The 14,415-nt window shown below is 43.1% G+C and overlaps 1 protein-coding gene across 1 annotated transcript in view; it reads left to right on the top strand.

Moving 5' to 3' along the window:
* The window catches only part of LOC144612157 (uncharacterized), a 31,753-nt gene extending 17,763 nt beyond the window's left edge, over positions 1–13,990 (top strand). Inside the window, exons 2-5 of the mRNA XM_078431718.1 lie at positions 1,612–1,719; positions 4,513–4,606; positions 4,827–4,946; positions 12,385–13,990. Of these exons, the coding sequence (XP_078287844.1) occupies positions 1,612–1,719; positions 4,513–4,606; positions 4,827–4,946; positions 12,385–13,286 (1,224 nt within the window). The 3' untranslated portion in view covers positions 13,287–13,990. The remainder of the gene's footprint in view (positions 1–1,611; positions 1,720–4,512; positions 4,607–4,826; positions 4,947–12,384) is intronic.
* The last annotated feature ends 425 nt before the right edge of the window (positions 13,991–14,415 follow it).

Genomic DNA, 14,415 nt, shown 5'->3' with positions numbered 1-14,415 from the left:
CTATCATCCACTCCAAATTACCAGTAAGGCCCAGTACCTGGTTCTCTGTGCCTTCCTTTGCAACTGGATGTGAGAGAGAGGGAAATTGGTTGAGTGGTGCTGCAACAATAACCTCTAGCTGAACTCTTAACAAACTTGTGCAGATGTACTGTAGAAAGTATCCTGACTGGTTGCATCATGGCCTGCTAAGGCAATCCAATGCAGAGGAATGCAAGAGGCTGCATGGTGTGGTGGACTCGACCCAGTCCATCACAGGCACACACCTCCCCACCATCAATAGCATCTACATGAGAACCCACCTCAAGAAGGCGGCATCGGTCATCAAGGTTCCCATTCATCCGGGCTGTTCTCTCATCTTGCTGCTACAATCAGGCAGGAGACACTGAAGCCTGAAGTCTCACCACCAGGATCAGGATCTGCTACTTTCTGACAACTATATTCTTGAAACCATATGTGCAATCCTAATGCAACCGTGATTCCTATTGCACAACCATAGACTTTTCATAACAACGTAATTTGACTGATGTCTTGTAGAGTTGCACAGTCACTCGCAGCAGTCTTACAGAATTTCTACATAATTAGTTTTATGTATATCCGTCTCTAAACCTGTTATGCTTCTGCAAAGTAGCCTTTCATTGTATCTACATCGTACATGCATACAACAATAAACTTGACATAATTTGGAAAAATTGGGATCGGGATCAAACAAACCTGTGTCATCACTTGTGCATGCCAGAGACTGAGTTATTCCAACACTTTGTGTTTTATCCTTGAAGTTCCTCTCTTAACATGTCACTGCTCCCTCAAGTACAGCACACCCCTGCAAAACATTTCCATAATGAGCCTTGGAAAATGGGAATATATTTCCATCTGTCTGGAAAAACCCATTGGAGGAAAACACAGGCAGTGATTTCTGTTGTGTGAAGGAGTGAGTAATTGAAGATACAGACTCCAATCTGAAACTAACTGTTTGGTCCACTGTGCAACAGTAATTCCTGCTCTCCTTAATGTCCCAGAGACAGGTACTACTTGCAACAGGCTCCACAAGTTTGTAGATGCTTAATCAAATGTGTCATTAATGACGCATCTATAAGTTTGCAGATGACACCGCTGTCTGGTCATGAACAATGAGGAGACAGAGTACCTTGTAACTTAGTGTCAAATTAACAACATCCCTTCAATGTCACAAGATGAAAAGCTAGTTCTCGACTTCAGGATAGAATACATGCCCCAATCATCATCAATAGTGCCAAAGTTCAAAGGATTCTTGGGCGTAAGATTACCAACAATTCTTTGTGGACCAATCTCATTGAAACAACAGCCACTGTTCCCCACAGTTAACAGACTACTGAATGGTCCTTCGATAAGCTAGATACAGTCCCGATTCTCCAACCTAGTTCATTTTCTCTGGAACTGTTGCATGACAATACTGAGAAATATATTTTGCAGTCTGCCATCTTTCCCTTCACTCTACCTTTTCTACTTGTGATGTATTATGTGATTTGATTGGATAGCATGCAAGTTAAAGCTTTTCCCAGTATTGCAAACACGTGACAACAATAAACATAAACCAACTGCTCTCTTTGTAAAATTCTGCAAATTAATTGACAGGATTACCGAAACCATAGGCATTGGTTTCTCCCAGATGAACAGAGTGGCATCAAGGCTCCAGATCTTGCAGAATGCACAAAATGCTTTATGGCTGCCCTTTATGAAAATGTAACAGCATAATTAATTTGTGGGAATCCTTGATCTGTGGCTGTTCAAGATGGAGGAGGACCACCTGGAAGGCCTTTTGACCTCTTCAGGAAATCAAAGAGTCTCAAAAATATCATGATCCCAACCTCATAAGCCATTCACTCATATAGACATCAGCAGCAGAATCTTTAGGTTACTCCAAGACCTACAGAATCAGTTCTCTCAAAACTGACAGAATTGCCAATAAACAAGGGATATCAATGTGAACATTGAAATTATCTCAACATCCCTGGAAGAGATCATCCACAACACTCAAGAAGCCTGGCACTCTTCATTCCAATGTACACTGGTTTCTCCAACCTGAAATGCACTGTTTACTATCTCCATAATGCACTGGAGTCTTTGTGGTAAGACTTCTATAACAACATGTCCCAAACCTGCAGCCTCTACATCATAAAGGTTGAGGGCAATGGGTGCTTGGGAGCACCACAACCTCCACATTCTGCACCATGTCACACAAGGGGCAATTTGGAAAGAACAAGAAATGCCAGCTCTGCCTGTGATGCCCTCATTCTTTCAATTAATAAACAAATGTCTGAAAGATAATGTTTAGAATTAAATGTTGCGGTATCTGTTCCTGCCCTCATTTTTATGTGCACACACACTTTTTTAGTTAGTTTTTGAGATACAGTGTGGAAACAGGCCCTTTCGGCCCACTGGGTCTGCGCCGACCAGCGATTCCCGCATTAACACTATCCGATACACTTCTAGGAACAATTTCTTTTTACATTTACCAAGCCAATTAACCTACATACCTGTGCATCTTTGGAGTGTGGGAGGAAACTGAAGATCTTGGAGAAAACCTACGCAGGTCACGGGGAGAACGTACAAATTCCGTACAGACACCACCTGTAGTCGGGAACGAACCCGAGTCTCCGGCGCTGCATTCGCTGTAAGGCAGCAACTTAACCGCTGTGCCCACTGGTCATTGGAAAATTTGAAAGGTCCCAAGGGAGAAACTCCTGCCTGATATATTAATGCCTTGCAAATTTATTGACTTTGCAAGGCATTAATATATCATGCAGGAGTTAATAATAATATATCAGGCAGGTTACGTGTGTCAAACCGTAAGATTTGTCTTATAACTTTTGATGAAATGAGTACACCCAGCAGACTTGTGATTAGTCCCAGATTATTGGCAGCAGGATATGAACAGTTTTGCTTTTAATGACTATTTCCTCCAGGAGAGGTTCCTTACCAACATTCAAAAATTCCATCAGTAATTTCAAATTCAACTAACTTTACAATCAATACCAAAGCTTTATGTCATTCAGAAGGTGGTGACCATGGATAGCACAACCCCATAGACATTGGGGCACAGTTATGCTTTTTGATGTTGCAACTTGTCACAGTCCTGAAATCAGAAATTGGACAAAGGTCAATGTTCCCATTAATGAAGAGGTGGGTTGCCCTAGTTGTTCATTATTCAATCCATTTACTCAACCATGGCACAAAGTGTCACTGAGTACAGGCAGTTAGAATAAGCCATTACTTTAAACCTGGAGGAATGGAAAGAAGAATTCTGATTGATTTCACTTACCACAGGGACGAGTGGTCATTGCGATTTCTGATCTGGAAATATGCACATTCTCATCCGTCATACTCTTCATGCTGGTTGATTTTTCTTTAACTCTGAAAAATAATTGTAAGGTTGTTTGCTGTCTTTGTCAAATAGACGTGACAATTGAATAATAGCATGAATACTCTGGAGGAAATAATGATAACATTGCAAAGTGATATTTCCACAGATATTTGCACTGTTAAGTTCAGTGAAGATAAATACTTGAAGTTGGCCAAAACAGATGATGAGCATTTTTATTTTTCACAGGATTGGATGTACCAAAGCCAGAATTCATGACAAATCGGAGGAGAAGGCGTCAAACCCATGTCTACGAATCTAGCGAATCAGATGAGGATTCGATAACTAAACTTCTGACAAAAAATGCAAAACGTAATTTAAATCTGTTTAAAATATTAAATGCAGTTTTTCAACTATAATTGATTCTAATCAATTTGGCCATTAGCCTATGGAATCTGGTGAAAGGGTGATTTTATTCTTATATTTGGAGTGGTAGGATACTTGTTAAATTGGAAATGTTTTTCCCAATGTGTTATTTATGAAATGTAAATTTACTTTTCCTAATTTTTAATTTTGTGATATGTTGCTTCCATTTTTAACTCTAAAACATTAGATATATCCAGAATTGCCAAACTATTGAGATACAGTCTGTGCTTTTCCAAAGCAGCACTGATGTGGCACTTTTTTTCCTAAGGAGTCAGAATCTTTAGGCATCCTTTTAAGAATGCAAAAGGCAAGAATACGAAAAGAAAGCCCGTCGTAAAGGTAAGAACAGAAATTATTCCCAGGATAAAGGACACGTGAGAATTAACAGAGTGGCTCTACATTGGCATTTTATTTTCTACAAGATAGAAATTACTGCTTTTTAGACAAATCTTCGTCACTGCTGTTGGAGTCAGGTGCTAACATTCGCAAATAAGTTTTTATTGTTGAAAGAGGAACAATTGTTCCCACATTTTCCCATATTTGCTGACAATATCAAACTTCCTTTTAGAGTAGAGTATGAAAGACGAGAGTTCACTGAAATATTGCACACAAGGCAGTTACTGCTTTTATTAGTAGCTTATTTGAGTATCCAAGTTAATAATGCGATGGAAGAAATAATCGAGAAGAAGTAGAGCTAATCTATTTGTGTCCTTATGAATCACAGGTTGCACCAAAATGTCTCTTTACAGGTCATTACAGGGGAGGGCAAAAGAGATTTGGGAGGAGCCGCTGAGGAAACGAAGGAAGGCGCAGTGTTGGTGAAAAGAATCAAAAGAGCAACAGGTAATTCTGTTTGTAAAAGTAAAACTCAAAATGAGTAACTCCTGTGCATTCCAGTAAATGATGGAGATGATATAATGACCATCTGACTACCACCATGTCATTTCAATTCAATTCATAGAACATGTTGCATATTATGTAACTAACTTCCATATTTTACAGTTCAACCACTTACCTGACTTGAAACAATGTAATTAGGTTATTTTTGGCTTTCTTTTTTCAGTTTTGGGATCTACAAGCGAGGAAACGACCAAACAGACAGACAAAATAATTTATAATTTACGAAATACAGAGAGGATCATCTATACAAAAGAACAGGAGCTCCGTAATGACGATTACCTGTGTATGTCCAAAGGAACCAATTTATTTCTTCAAAGCAACCATATTTCATTAGGAGCATTGAAGTGATGGCATGGTGCATTGGTAGCCAGTGCAATGGTGGAACAATGCGGGCTTTGGTTCAAGAGCACAAAATTGTGTTCACTCATGAAGAAATTTTTTCTTTTAACATTAATCACTGGTACTTTCCGTAACATTTGATGTTAACTTCTGGAATTTTGTCAGACATTGGAATCTGACATTGATTACCCGGTAAACTGACAGTGACTGTTTAAAGAAATTGTGGTTCATGTCCAATTTATGTAGGCACTTTCCTGGTAACTGTGGGCATCATAAAGGATGTGAATGTAAGAGTATTGCTTTGTGTATTATTAATGTAGGGCTATGTGCAGTATGACCAACTGACGTTACCAAAAATATTAATCAAACTTGTGATACATTGTGGGAAGAACAATGAATTGTTAATCTTTCTTTATCTTCTTGTCTTTTAACTTTTCCTGCTATGTCATTTTGTGGGTATCTATGTCATTTTGTGAGTTATTTTGCCATCTACCTTCTTGTCAACAATAATCTTGGAAACATTGCAGGTGCCTTGCTCTAAGATGTCTTTGAAGATGTCTATTTGCCAATTGTCATAACTTTCCATCTAATTTCCTAATCTAAGCAATCTGACCTTAATATATCAGTAAATGGCTTAATATATTTCTCTATGTTCTGTTTTCACTTCATCACTCATAAGATCAATGTACGTTCCTGTCATTTAAACAAGGAGTCCCAAAGGATTCTTTATTGCAAAGCTACCAGTTAATTCTGTCATGTTGCACAAGATATCCAGCATCATCTGTGGAAAGAGAAACACAACTAATGTTTGAGGAGGAAGACCCTTTGTTGGAACTTCAATGTGAGATGCTAACACTGTTTTTATTTCCATAATTCTTCTCTGACTTGCTGGGATTACCAGCATTCATCTTGGATAGAACGTTTCCAGACTAATTTCAGTTTCAAATTCATTTTCCCACAAATTCAGCATTTTTTTCCTTTCTATATGAAGATTGAATTTGACAACACAAATATTTGATTTCCCTTTTGTGAAATGCTCTCTTTCTTTGACATTTTTGATTAACCTTCTCTCTTATTCCACCACATGATTCCCTGAGCCAAATCTGTTCATCACAGTTGCACTCATGTAAAATTATATTAGTCCGGCCAACTCAACCTTGTCTTGCATTTGGTAAAGTGCAGTTTAGATACAAACCATGCAATTACTTTTCTACATTGTATACTTTATTAAATCTCTTTTCTTTTTGCATAGTTATAGGGTGCAAGTTGCATCAGGAGTTAAAATTGGCAAGTAATAAAGGTACAGTAGCCTGGATATAGGGTGCAAGTTGCATCAGGAGTTAATATTGGCATGTAACAAAGGTAATGCTAGGGTGGTTGAAGAGATTTCAATATGCAGGCAGACTGGGAAAATCAGTATGATACAGGACCCCAAGAAAGGGAGTTTGTAGATTGCCTCCAAGATGGATTCTTTGAACAGCTTGTATTGGAGCCTACCAGGGAGAAGGCAATTCTGGATTTTGTGTTGTCCATTGAACCAGATTTAATAAGGGAACTCAAGGTAAAGGAACCGCTTGGAGGTAGTGACTGTAATATAATTAGTTTTAATATGCAATTTGAGCGGGAGAAGGTTAAATCAGAAGTGTCGGTGTTGCCGTTGAACAAAGGGGACTATGAAGGCATGAGAGAAGAGCTGGCCAAGGTGAAATAGAAAGGGATCCTAGCAGGAATGACGGTGGAACAGCAATGGCAGGAATTTCTGGGCATAATCCAGAAGATGCAGGATCATTTCATTCCAAAGGCGAAGATAGATTCTAACGGGAGTAGGAGGCAACCGTAGCTGACAAGGGAAGTTAGAGATGGAATAAAACGAAAAGAAAAGATGTATAAGATAGCTAAGAGTAGCGGGAAGCCAGAGGAGTGGGCAACTTTCAAAGGACAACAGAAGATGGCAAAAAGGGCAATACGGGCTGAAAAGATGAGGTAGGAAGCGAAGCTGGCCAAGAATATAAAGAAGGATAGTAAAAGCTTCTTTAGGTATGTTAAGAGAAAAAAATTAGTAAAGGCAAATGTGGGTCCCTTGAAGGCAAACACGGGTGAAATTATTATGGGTAACAAGGAAATGGCTGAAGATTTGAACAGGTACTTTGGACCTGTCTTCACTAATGAAGGCACTAACAATCTTCCAGATGCACTAGTGGACAGAGTATCAAGGGAGTCAGAGGAACTAAAAGAAATTTGCATTAGGCGAGAAATAGGATTGGGTAGACTGATGGGACTGAAGGCTGATAAATCCCCAGGGCCTGATGGTCTGCATCCCAGGGTACTCAAGGAGGTGGCTCTAGAAATCATGGACGCATTAGTGATTATTTTCCAATGTTCAATATATTCAGGATCAGTTCCTGTGGATTGGAGGGTAGCTAATGTTATCCCACTTTTCAAGAAAGGAGCGAGAGAGGAAACGGGGAATTATAGACCAGTTAACCTGACATCGGTGGCAGGGAAGATGCTGGAGTCAATTATTAAATAGGTAATAACGGCACATCTGGATAGTGGTAAAAGGATTGGTCCAAGTCAGCATGGATTTATGAAGGGGAAATCCTGCTTGACTAATCATCTGGAATTTTTTGAGGATGTGACAAGTAAAATGGATGAAGGAGAGCAAGTGGATGTAGTGTTTCTAGACTTTCAGAAAGCCGTTGTTTGATTAGGTACCACACGGGAGGTTGGTGAGCAAAATTAAATCACATGGCATTGGGGGTGGGGTATGGACATGGATAGAGAATTAGTTGGCAGACAGGAAGCAAAGAGTAGGAATAAACGGGTCCTTTTCAGAATGGCAGGCAGTGGAGAGTGGAGTGCCGCAAAGCTCAGTGCTGGGGCCGCAACTATTTACAATACAAGTGATTTGGATGATGGAAGTAGAAGTAACACTAGCACGTTTGCGGATGACACAAAGCTGAGTGGCAGTGGGAACTGTGAGGATAATGTTAGGAGGTTGCTAGGTGAATTGGACAGGTTGAGTGAGTGGGCAGATGCATGGCAGATGCAGTATAATGTAGATAACTGTGAGGTTATCCACTTTGGCGGCAAAAGTAAGGAAGCAGATTATTATATCAATGGCGTCAGATTAGGTAAAGGGGAATTGCAACGAGACCTTGGTATCCTTGTACACCAGTAACTGAAAGTAAGCGTGCAGGTACAGCAGGCTGTGAAGAAAGCTTATGGCATGTTGGCCTTCATAACAACAGGATTTGAGTATAAGAGTAAAGAGGTCTTTATGCAGTTGTATAGGGCCCTGGTGAGACCACATTTGGAGTATTGTGTGCCGTTTTTGTCTCCTAATTTGAGGTAGGACGTCCTTGCTATTTAGGCAGTGCAGTGTAGGTTCACGAGGTTAATCCCTGGGATGGAGGGACTGTCATATGAGGAAAGATTGGAAAAACTATGGTTATATTCACTGGAGTTTAGAATGATGAGAGGGGATCTTATAGAGACATAAAATTATAAAGGGACTGGACAAGGCAGATGCAGGAAAAATGTTCCCAATGTTGGGGGAGTCCAGAACCAGGGGACACATTCTAAGAATAAAGGGGAGGTCATTTAAAACTGAGATGAGAAGAAACTTTTTCACCCAGAGAGTTGTGAATTTGTAGAATTCTCTGCCACAGCAGGCAATGGAGGCCAATTCACTGAATGAATTTAAGAGTTCGGTAGCTAGTGGAATCCAGAGATATGGGGAGAAGGCAGGTACAGGTTAATGATTGTGGATGATCAGCCATGAGCACTGTGAAGGGCCAAATGGCTCGAAGGGCCAAATGGCCTCCACCTATTTTAGATGTTTCTATGATGTTGGGGGAGTCCAAAACCAGGGACCACAGTTTAAGAATAAGGGGTAGACCATTTAGAACCGAGATGAGGAAAAACATTTTCACCCATAGAGTTGTGAATTTGTGGAATTCACTGCCTCAAAAGGCAGTGGAGGCCAATTCACTGGCTGCATTCAAAAGAGAGTTAGATAGAGCTCTTGGGGCTAGCGGAATCGAAGGATATGGGGAGAAGGCAGGAACAGGGAACTGATTGTGGATGATTAGCCATGATCACATTGAATGGTGGTGCTGGCTCGAAGGGCCGAATGGCTTACTCCTGCACCTATGTCAATGGTCTTAATTCATCTGCCTTGTTACAAATGCTTCATAAGTTCACATAATAGACTGTTACTTTTATCCTTCAAAACACTTCTCTTGGAGTTGACTCCATGCACAACAGCACCGTTACCTTTAAACATACTCTGCATTACATCATGCTTGGTATTACAATAGACAATAGACAATAGGTGCAGGAGTAGGCCATTCAGCCCTTCGAGCCAGCACCGCCATTCAATGCGATCATGGCTGATCACTCTCAATCAGTACCCCGTTCCTGCCTTCTCCCCATACCCCCTAACTCCGCTATCCTTAAGAGCTCTATCCAGCTCTCTCTTGAAAGCATCCAACGAACTGGCCTCCACTGCCTTCTGAGGCAGAGAATTCCACACCTTCACCACCCTCTGACTGAAAAAGTTCTTCCTCATCTCCGTTCTAAATGGCCTACCCCTTATTCTTAAACTGTGGCCCCTTGTTCTGGACTCCCCCAACATTGGGAACATGTTATCTGCCTCTAATGTGTCCAATCCCCTAATTATCTTATATGTTTCAATAAGATCCCCCCTCATCCTTCTAAATTCCAGTGTATACAAGCCCAATCGCTCCAGCCTTTCAACATACGACAGTCCCGCCATTCCGGGAATTAACCTAGTGAACCTACGCTGCACGCCCTCCATAGCAAGAACATCCTTCCTCAAATTTGGAGACCAAAACTGCACACAGTACTCCAGGTGCGGTCTCACCAGGGCCCGGTACAACTGTAGAAGGACCTCTTTGCTCCTATACTCAACTCCTCTTGTTACGAAGGCCAACATTCCATTGGCTTTCTTCACTGCCTGCTGTACCTGCATGCTTCCTTTCATTGACTGATGCACTAGGACACCCAGATCTCGTTGAACTCCCCCTCCTCCTAACTTGACACCATTCAGATAATAATCTGCCTTTCTATTCTTGCTTCCAAAGTGAATAACCTCACACTTATCTACATTAAACTGCATCTGCCATGTATCCGCCCACTCACACAACCTGTCCAAGTCCCCCTGCAGCCTTATTGCATCTTCCTCACAATTCACACTACCCCCCAACTTAGTATCATCTGCAAATTTGCTAATGGTACCTTTAATCCCTTCGTCTAAGTCATTAATGTATATCGTAAATAGCTGGGGTCCCAGCACCGAACCTTGCGGTACCCCACTGGTAACTGCCTGCCATTCCGAAAGGGACCCATTTATCCCCACTCTTTGCTTTCTGTCTGTCAACCAATTTTCTATCCATGTCAGTACCCCACCCCAAATACCATGTGCCCTAATTTTGCCCACTAATCTCCTATGTGGGACCTTGTCGAAGGCTTTCTGAAAGTCGAGGTACACCACATCCACTGACTCTCCCTTGTCAATTTTCCTAGTTACATCCTCAAAAAATTCCAGTAGATTTGTCAAGCATGGTCATGATTTTGCTCTTGATGTTAATAAATATTCATACAGTTCAACACGGCAGCCATTTTTAATTAAATAGCGGCTAGAGAGAAAGGGAATGCCGGGGTTACTTGAAGTTAGAGAAATCAATATTCATACCACTGGGCTGCAAGCTTCCCAAGCAAAATATGCGATGCTGTTCCTCCAATTTGCGTTTAACAATGGCAGAGACCTAGGACAGAAAGGTCGGTGTGGGAATGGGTAGGAGAATTAAAGTGTTTAGCAACCAGGACATCAGGTAGGTTCAGGCGGACTGCGTGAAGGTGTTCAGCAAAACGATGTTTGGTCTTGCCGATGTATAAGAGTCCACATCTTGAACACAGTAGATGAGGTTGGAGGAGGTGCAAGTGAACCTCTGCCCAACCTGAAAGGACTGTTGGGGTGCCTGGACAGATTTGAAGGAGGAGGTATTGGGGCAGATGTTGCATCTCCTGCAGGGGAAGGTACCTGGGGAGGGGGTGGTTTGGGTGGGAAGGGCCCAATTAACCAGGGAGTTGCGGAGGGAACGGTTTCTGTGGAAGGCGGAAAGGGGTGGAGATGGGAAGACGTGACTAGTGGTGGGATACCGTTGGAGGTGGCGAAAATGTCGGAGGATTATGTGTTGTATGCGAGGGCTGATGGGGTAAAAGGTAAGGACTAGCGGGACTCTGTCTCTGTTACGAATAGGGAGAGGGGAGGAAGGCAGAGCTGTGGGGTACCGAGGAAACACGAGTGAGGTCCTCATCTATGATGGGAGAGGGGAACCTCCATTCCCTAAAGAATGAGGACATGTCAGATGTCCTGGTAGGGAACCCCTCATCTTGATGTGGCGTAGACGGAGGAATTAGGAGTAGGGGATGGAGTCTTTGCAGGAAGCAGGGTGGGAAGAAGTGTAGACAAGGTAGTTGCGGACTGTCAGTGGGTTTGTAATAGATGTCAGCCTGTGATGGAGACTGAGATCAAGAAAGGCGAGGGTGGTGTCAAAGATGGTCCAAGTGAATTTGAGTGCAGGATGGAAATTGGTGGTGAAGTTAATGAAGTCCATGAGTTCTGGATGGGTGCAGGAGGTAGTACCGATGCACTTGTCAATGTGACGGAGATCGAGGTCAGGGATAGGGCCAGTGTTCGCCTGGAACAGGGATTGTTCAACACAATCAAACTTTAACTAATTTACTGTAAAATAATTACGGGTGTTTAAAGTGGCACGTCAGAACTATGATCAAAAACAAAGCAGCAGTTGTAGTAAGGATGAGAAATTTGCAGAATAGTGAAGTGCAGAGAATTGTGCTGAATGATGTCGCATTCAGGTGTTAGAAGCACAAAAACTTTGTGGATGCACTGATTTTATTCAAAACATCCTTGGAGCAACTCACGCTGAATCACTGAGCATTTACAAAGATGCAGTCAGCCCCTTTGCCCTGCTGTCGTCCTCAGCAACTCCCAGCTCATGATGTGATTTGACATCTGCACTTTGCTTTTCACTTGCCCATTTTAACAAGCCAGTTATCACACTGGGTTAGAAGAATTCTTAAAAACTTACTGACGTGTACCTTGTTCCTTGGGGGATATCAAAGACAGAATCCATCCCCCTCGAGTCTTTAACAGAATCATCTGGTGATTGATAACTCCCTCCTCCCCACAATCTTTCACTAGTCACGCCTGTAAATTATTTCAATTAACATCTCCGAGCAGCTCCATTAACACTGAAGCATTTACTAATCTGTCTTCCAAATCAGAGCGTGGATTTTTTGCTGAAAGTGATCATTTCTGTTTCCTTCTCCAGCGGTAGACGGCGTAACCCAAGGAGACTGTCATCCCTGCCCTCACTGCACTATAGCATTCACCACGGCGAAGTACCTTACAAGGCACTTAAGAAGGCATCCTGTAGCCTCCAGACCAACGCCGGCTGGTCAACCTTCTTCCCCCAGAGTGGACACCGATCCACAAAGTAAACGTGAGCAGAGTCCGCTCACACCATCTGACGGAAGGAAGGCAATAGGGAAGTCATGTGATATTCCAGGACGAATAACGGAGAGACGGCATGAATGTGCAGAATGTGGGAAGTGTTTCACGCGGGCAGGGAAGCTCCACCGACACCAGCGGACCCACACCGGAGAGAGGCCGTACACATGTTCTGTCTGTGGGAAGGGCTTTGCATGGGCAGGGCACCTCCACCGACACCAGCGGACCCACACCGGAGAAAGGCCGTACACATGTTCTGTCTGTGGGAAGGGCTTTGCACTGGCAGGGAACCTCCACCAACACCAGCGGACCCACACCGGAGAGAGGCCGTACACATGTTCTGTCTGTGGGAAGAGCTTTGTACAGGCAGGGCACCTTCACCAGCGGACCCACACCGGAGAGAGGCCGCACACATGTTCTGTCTGTGGGAAGGGCTTTGCACAGGCAGCGCACCTCCACCAACACCAGCGGACCCACACCGGAGAGAGGCCGTACACATGTTCTGTCTGTGGGAAGAGCTTTGTACACTCAGGGAGCCTCCACCGACACCAGCGGACCCACACCGGAGAGAGGCCGTACACATGTTCTGTCTGTGGGAAGAGCTTTTCTTATCTCAATCAGCAGAAAGCTCACACCTGCATTGAAACGTGCCCCGTGTGTGGGAATGTTTTTAAGGACACAGCAGCTTTCACTGTTCACCTGAGAGCCTGTGTAGAACAGTAAAAGGTCACCAATTGTCAGTGTTATCATTTTCTTTATATTATTTTATTTAATATTATTTCAATTATTTCCTTTTGAATTACGTTGAGTAATTATTTATGTTTCCAGTCAGTATCAATATTGGCACTTGCTGTATTTCCCTCTTTATGGTGATACTTTGTGTGGAGAAGTCTGGGGTATAAGGGATGGGTCCGTGATTCCCACTCCTTGTGTGAATTGGGGACCAGGGACAGGTATCATTGCCGCATGTCCGAGCCTCTCCAGACTGCATCTTCCGACTGGGATAGACTGCCCCCACTGGGATATTCTGACTGAGCTGTTGTGATGCAGTCTGGTTCTCGCACTGAGTTCATCAACATGGTGATTGATACATCAGCCACTTTTATTGATGCCGCAAGTCAGGAGAACCGTTCTGTGCCGTGGGCTCATTGCTCCGGTTACTTTGATCAAACTGCTGGTCCCTGCAGGTTTCACTTTATTCCTGTGAGATTTCTTGAAGCGGTGATCAGTAAAATGCTGACACTGGAGTTTGAAAGTTTGAAGTGTTGTTCGAAGTATAAGCAGAAGGTGAGTTTGTAAATTGAATCGTTGGTTGTGTTGGTTGATGTAATTTATTTAACGGAGGTTCGAGACCCGAAATGTGTTTTAATTTGTATTATTCTGCGTTGTATGTAAAATATTTCTGTGTGAGGCGATTGACCAGCACCTGCGTTGTCCCGGCTAAATCTGTTCATGTTATTCTCATGTTATTAAAGTAATTGTGTTGTGAATCAATGTGATTGGAGTATTTTTAATGGCGGTTGCACCAACTCCTGGGAGCTCCGTGCATCATGTTCCCTGTTGTTGCTGATGGGAAGTGCAGCGGCTCAGTGGACGCACGGCGCTGGTCACTGTGTAATCCCCTCCTGCCTCATCACCAAACCTTCCCAGCACTCGGCTCTCCACCCCTGCCGCTGCAGCGCCTGCACACATGCACCGTCCAGTATTTATGCTCTTTGTTCAGCCGGCCGGCTTCACCCTCTGCAGCGCTGCATCAATACACACGCGGCTCATGCAAGCTGTTTCCCCAGTCTGTGTCCGATGCGCTTCTGACGTGGTCCCTGCTCCTCCGGCCGCCGTGAGGTTCCCGCGG

This window comes from Rhinoraja longicauda, chromosome 43 (assembly GCF_053455715.1).
Source record: "Rhinoraja longicauda isolate Sanriku21f chromosome 43, sRhiLon1.1, whole genome shotgun sequence".
In the NCBI taxonomy this organism is placed as follows: domain Eukaryota; kingdom Metazoa; phylum Chordata; class Chondrichthyes; order Rajiformes; family Arhynchobatidae; genus Rhinoraja; species Rhinoraja longicauda.
The sequence above is the reverse complement of the archived record's forward strand: the minus strand, read 5'-3'. Positions and strand labels throughout refer to the sequence as shown.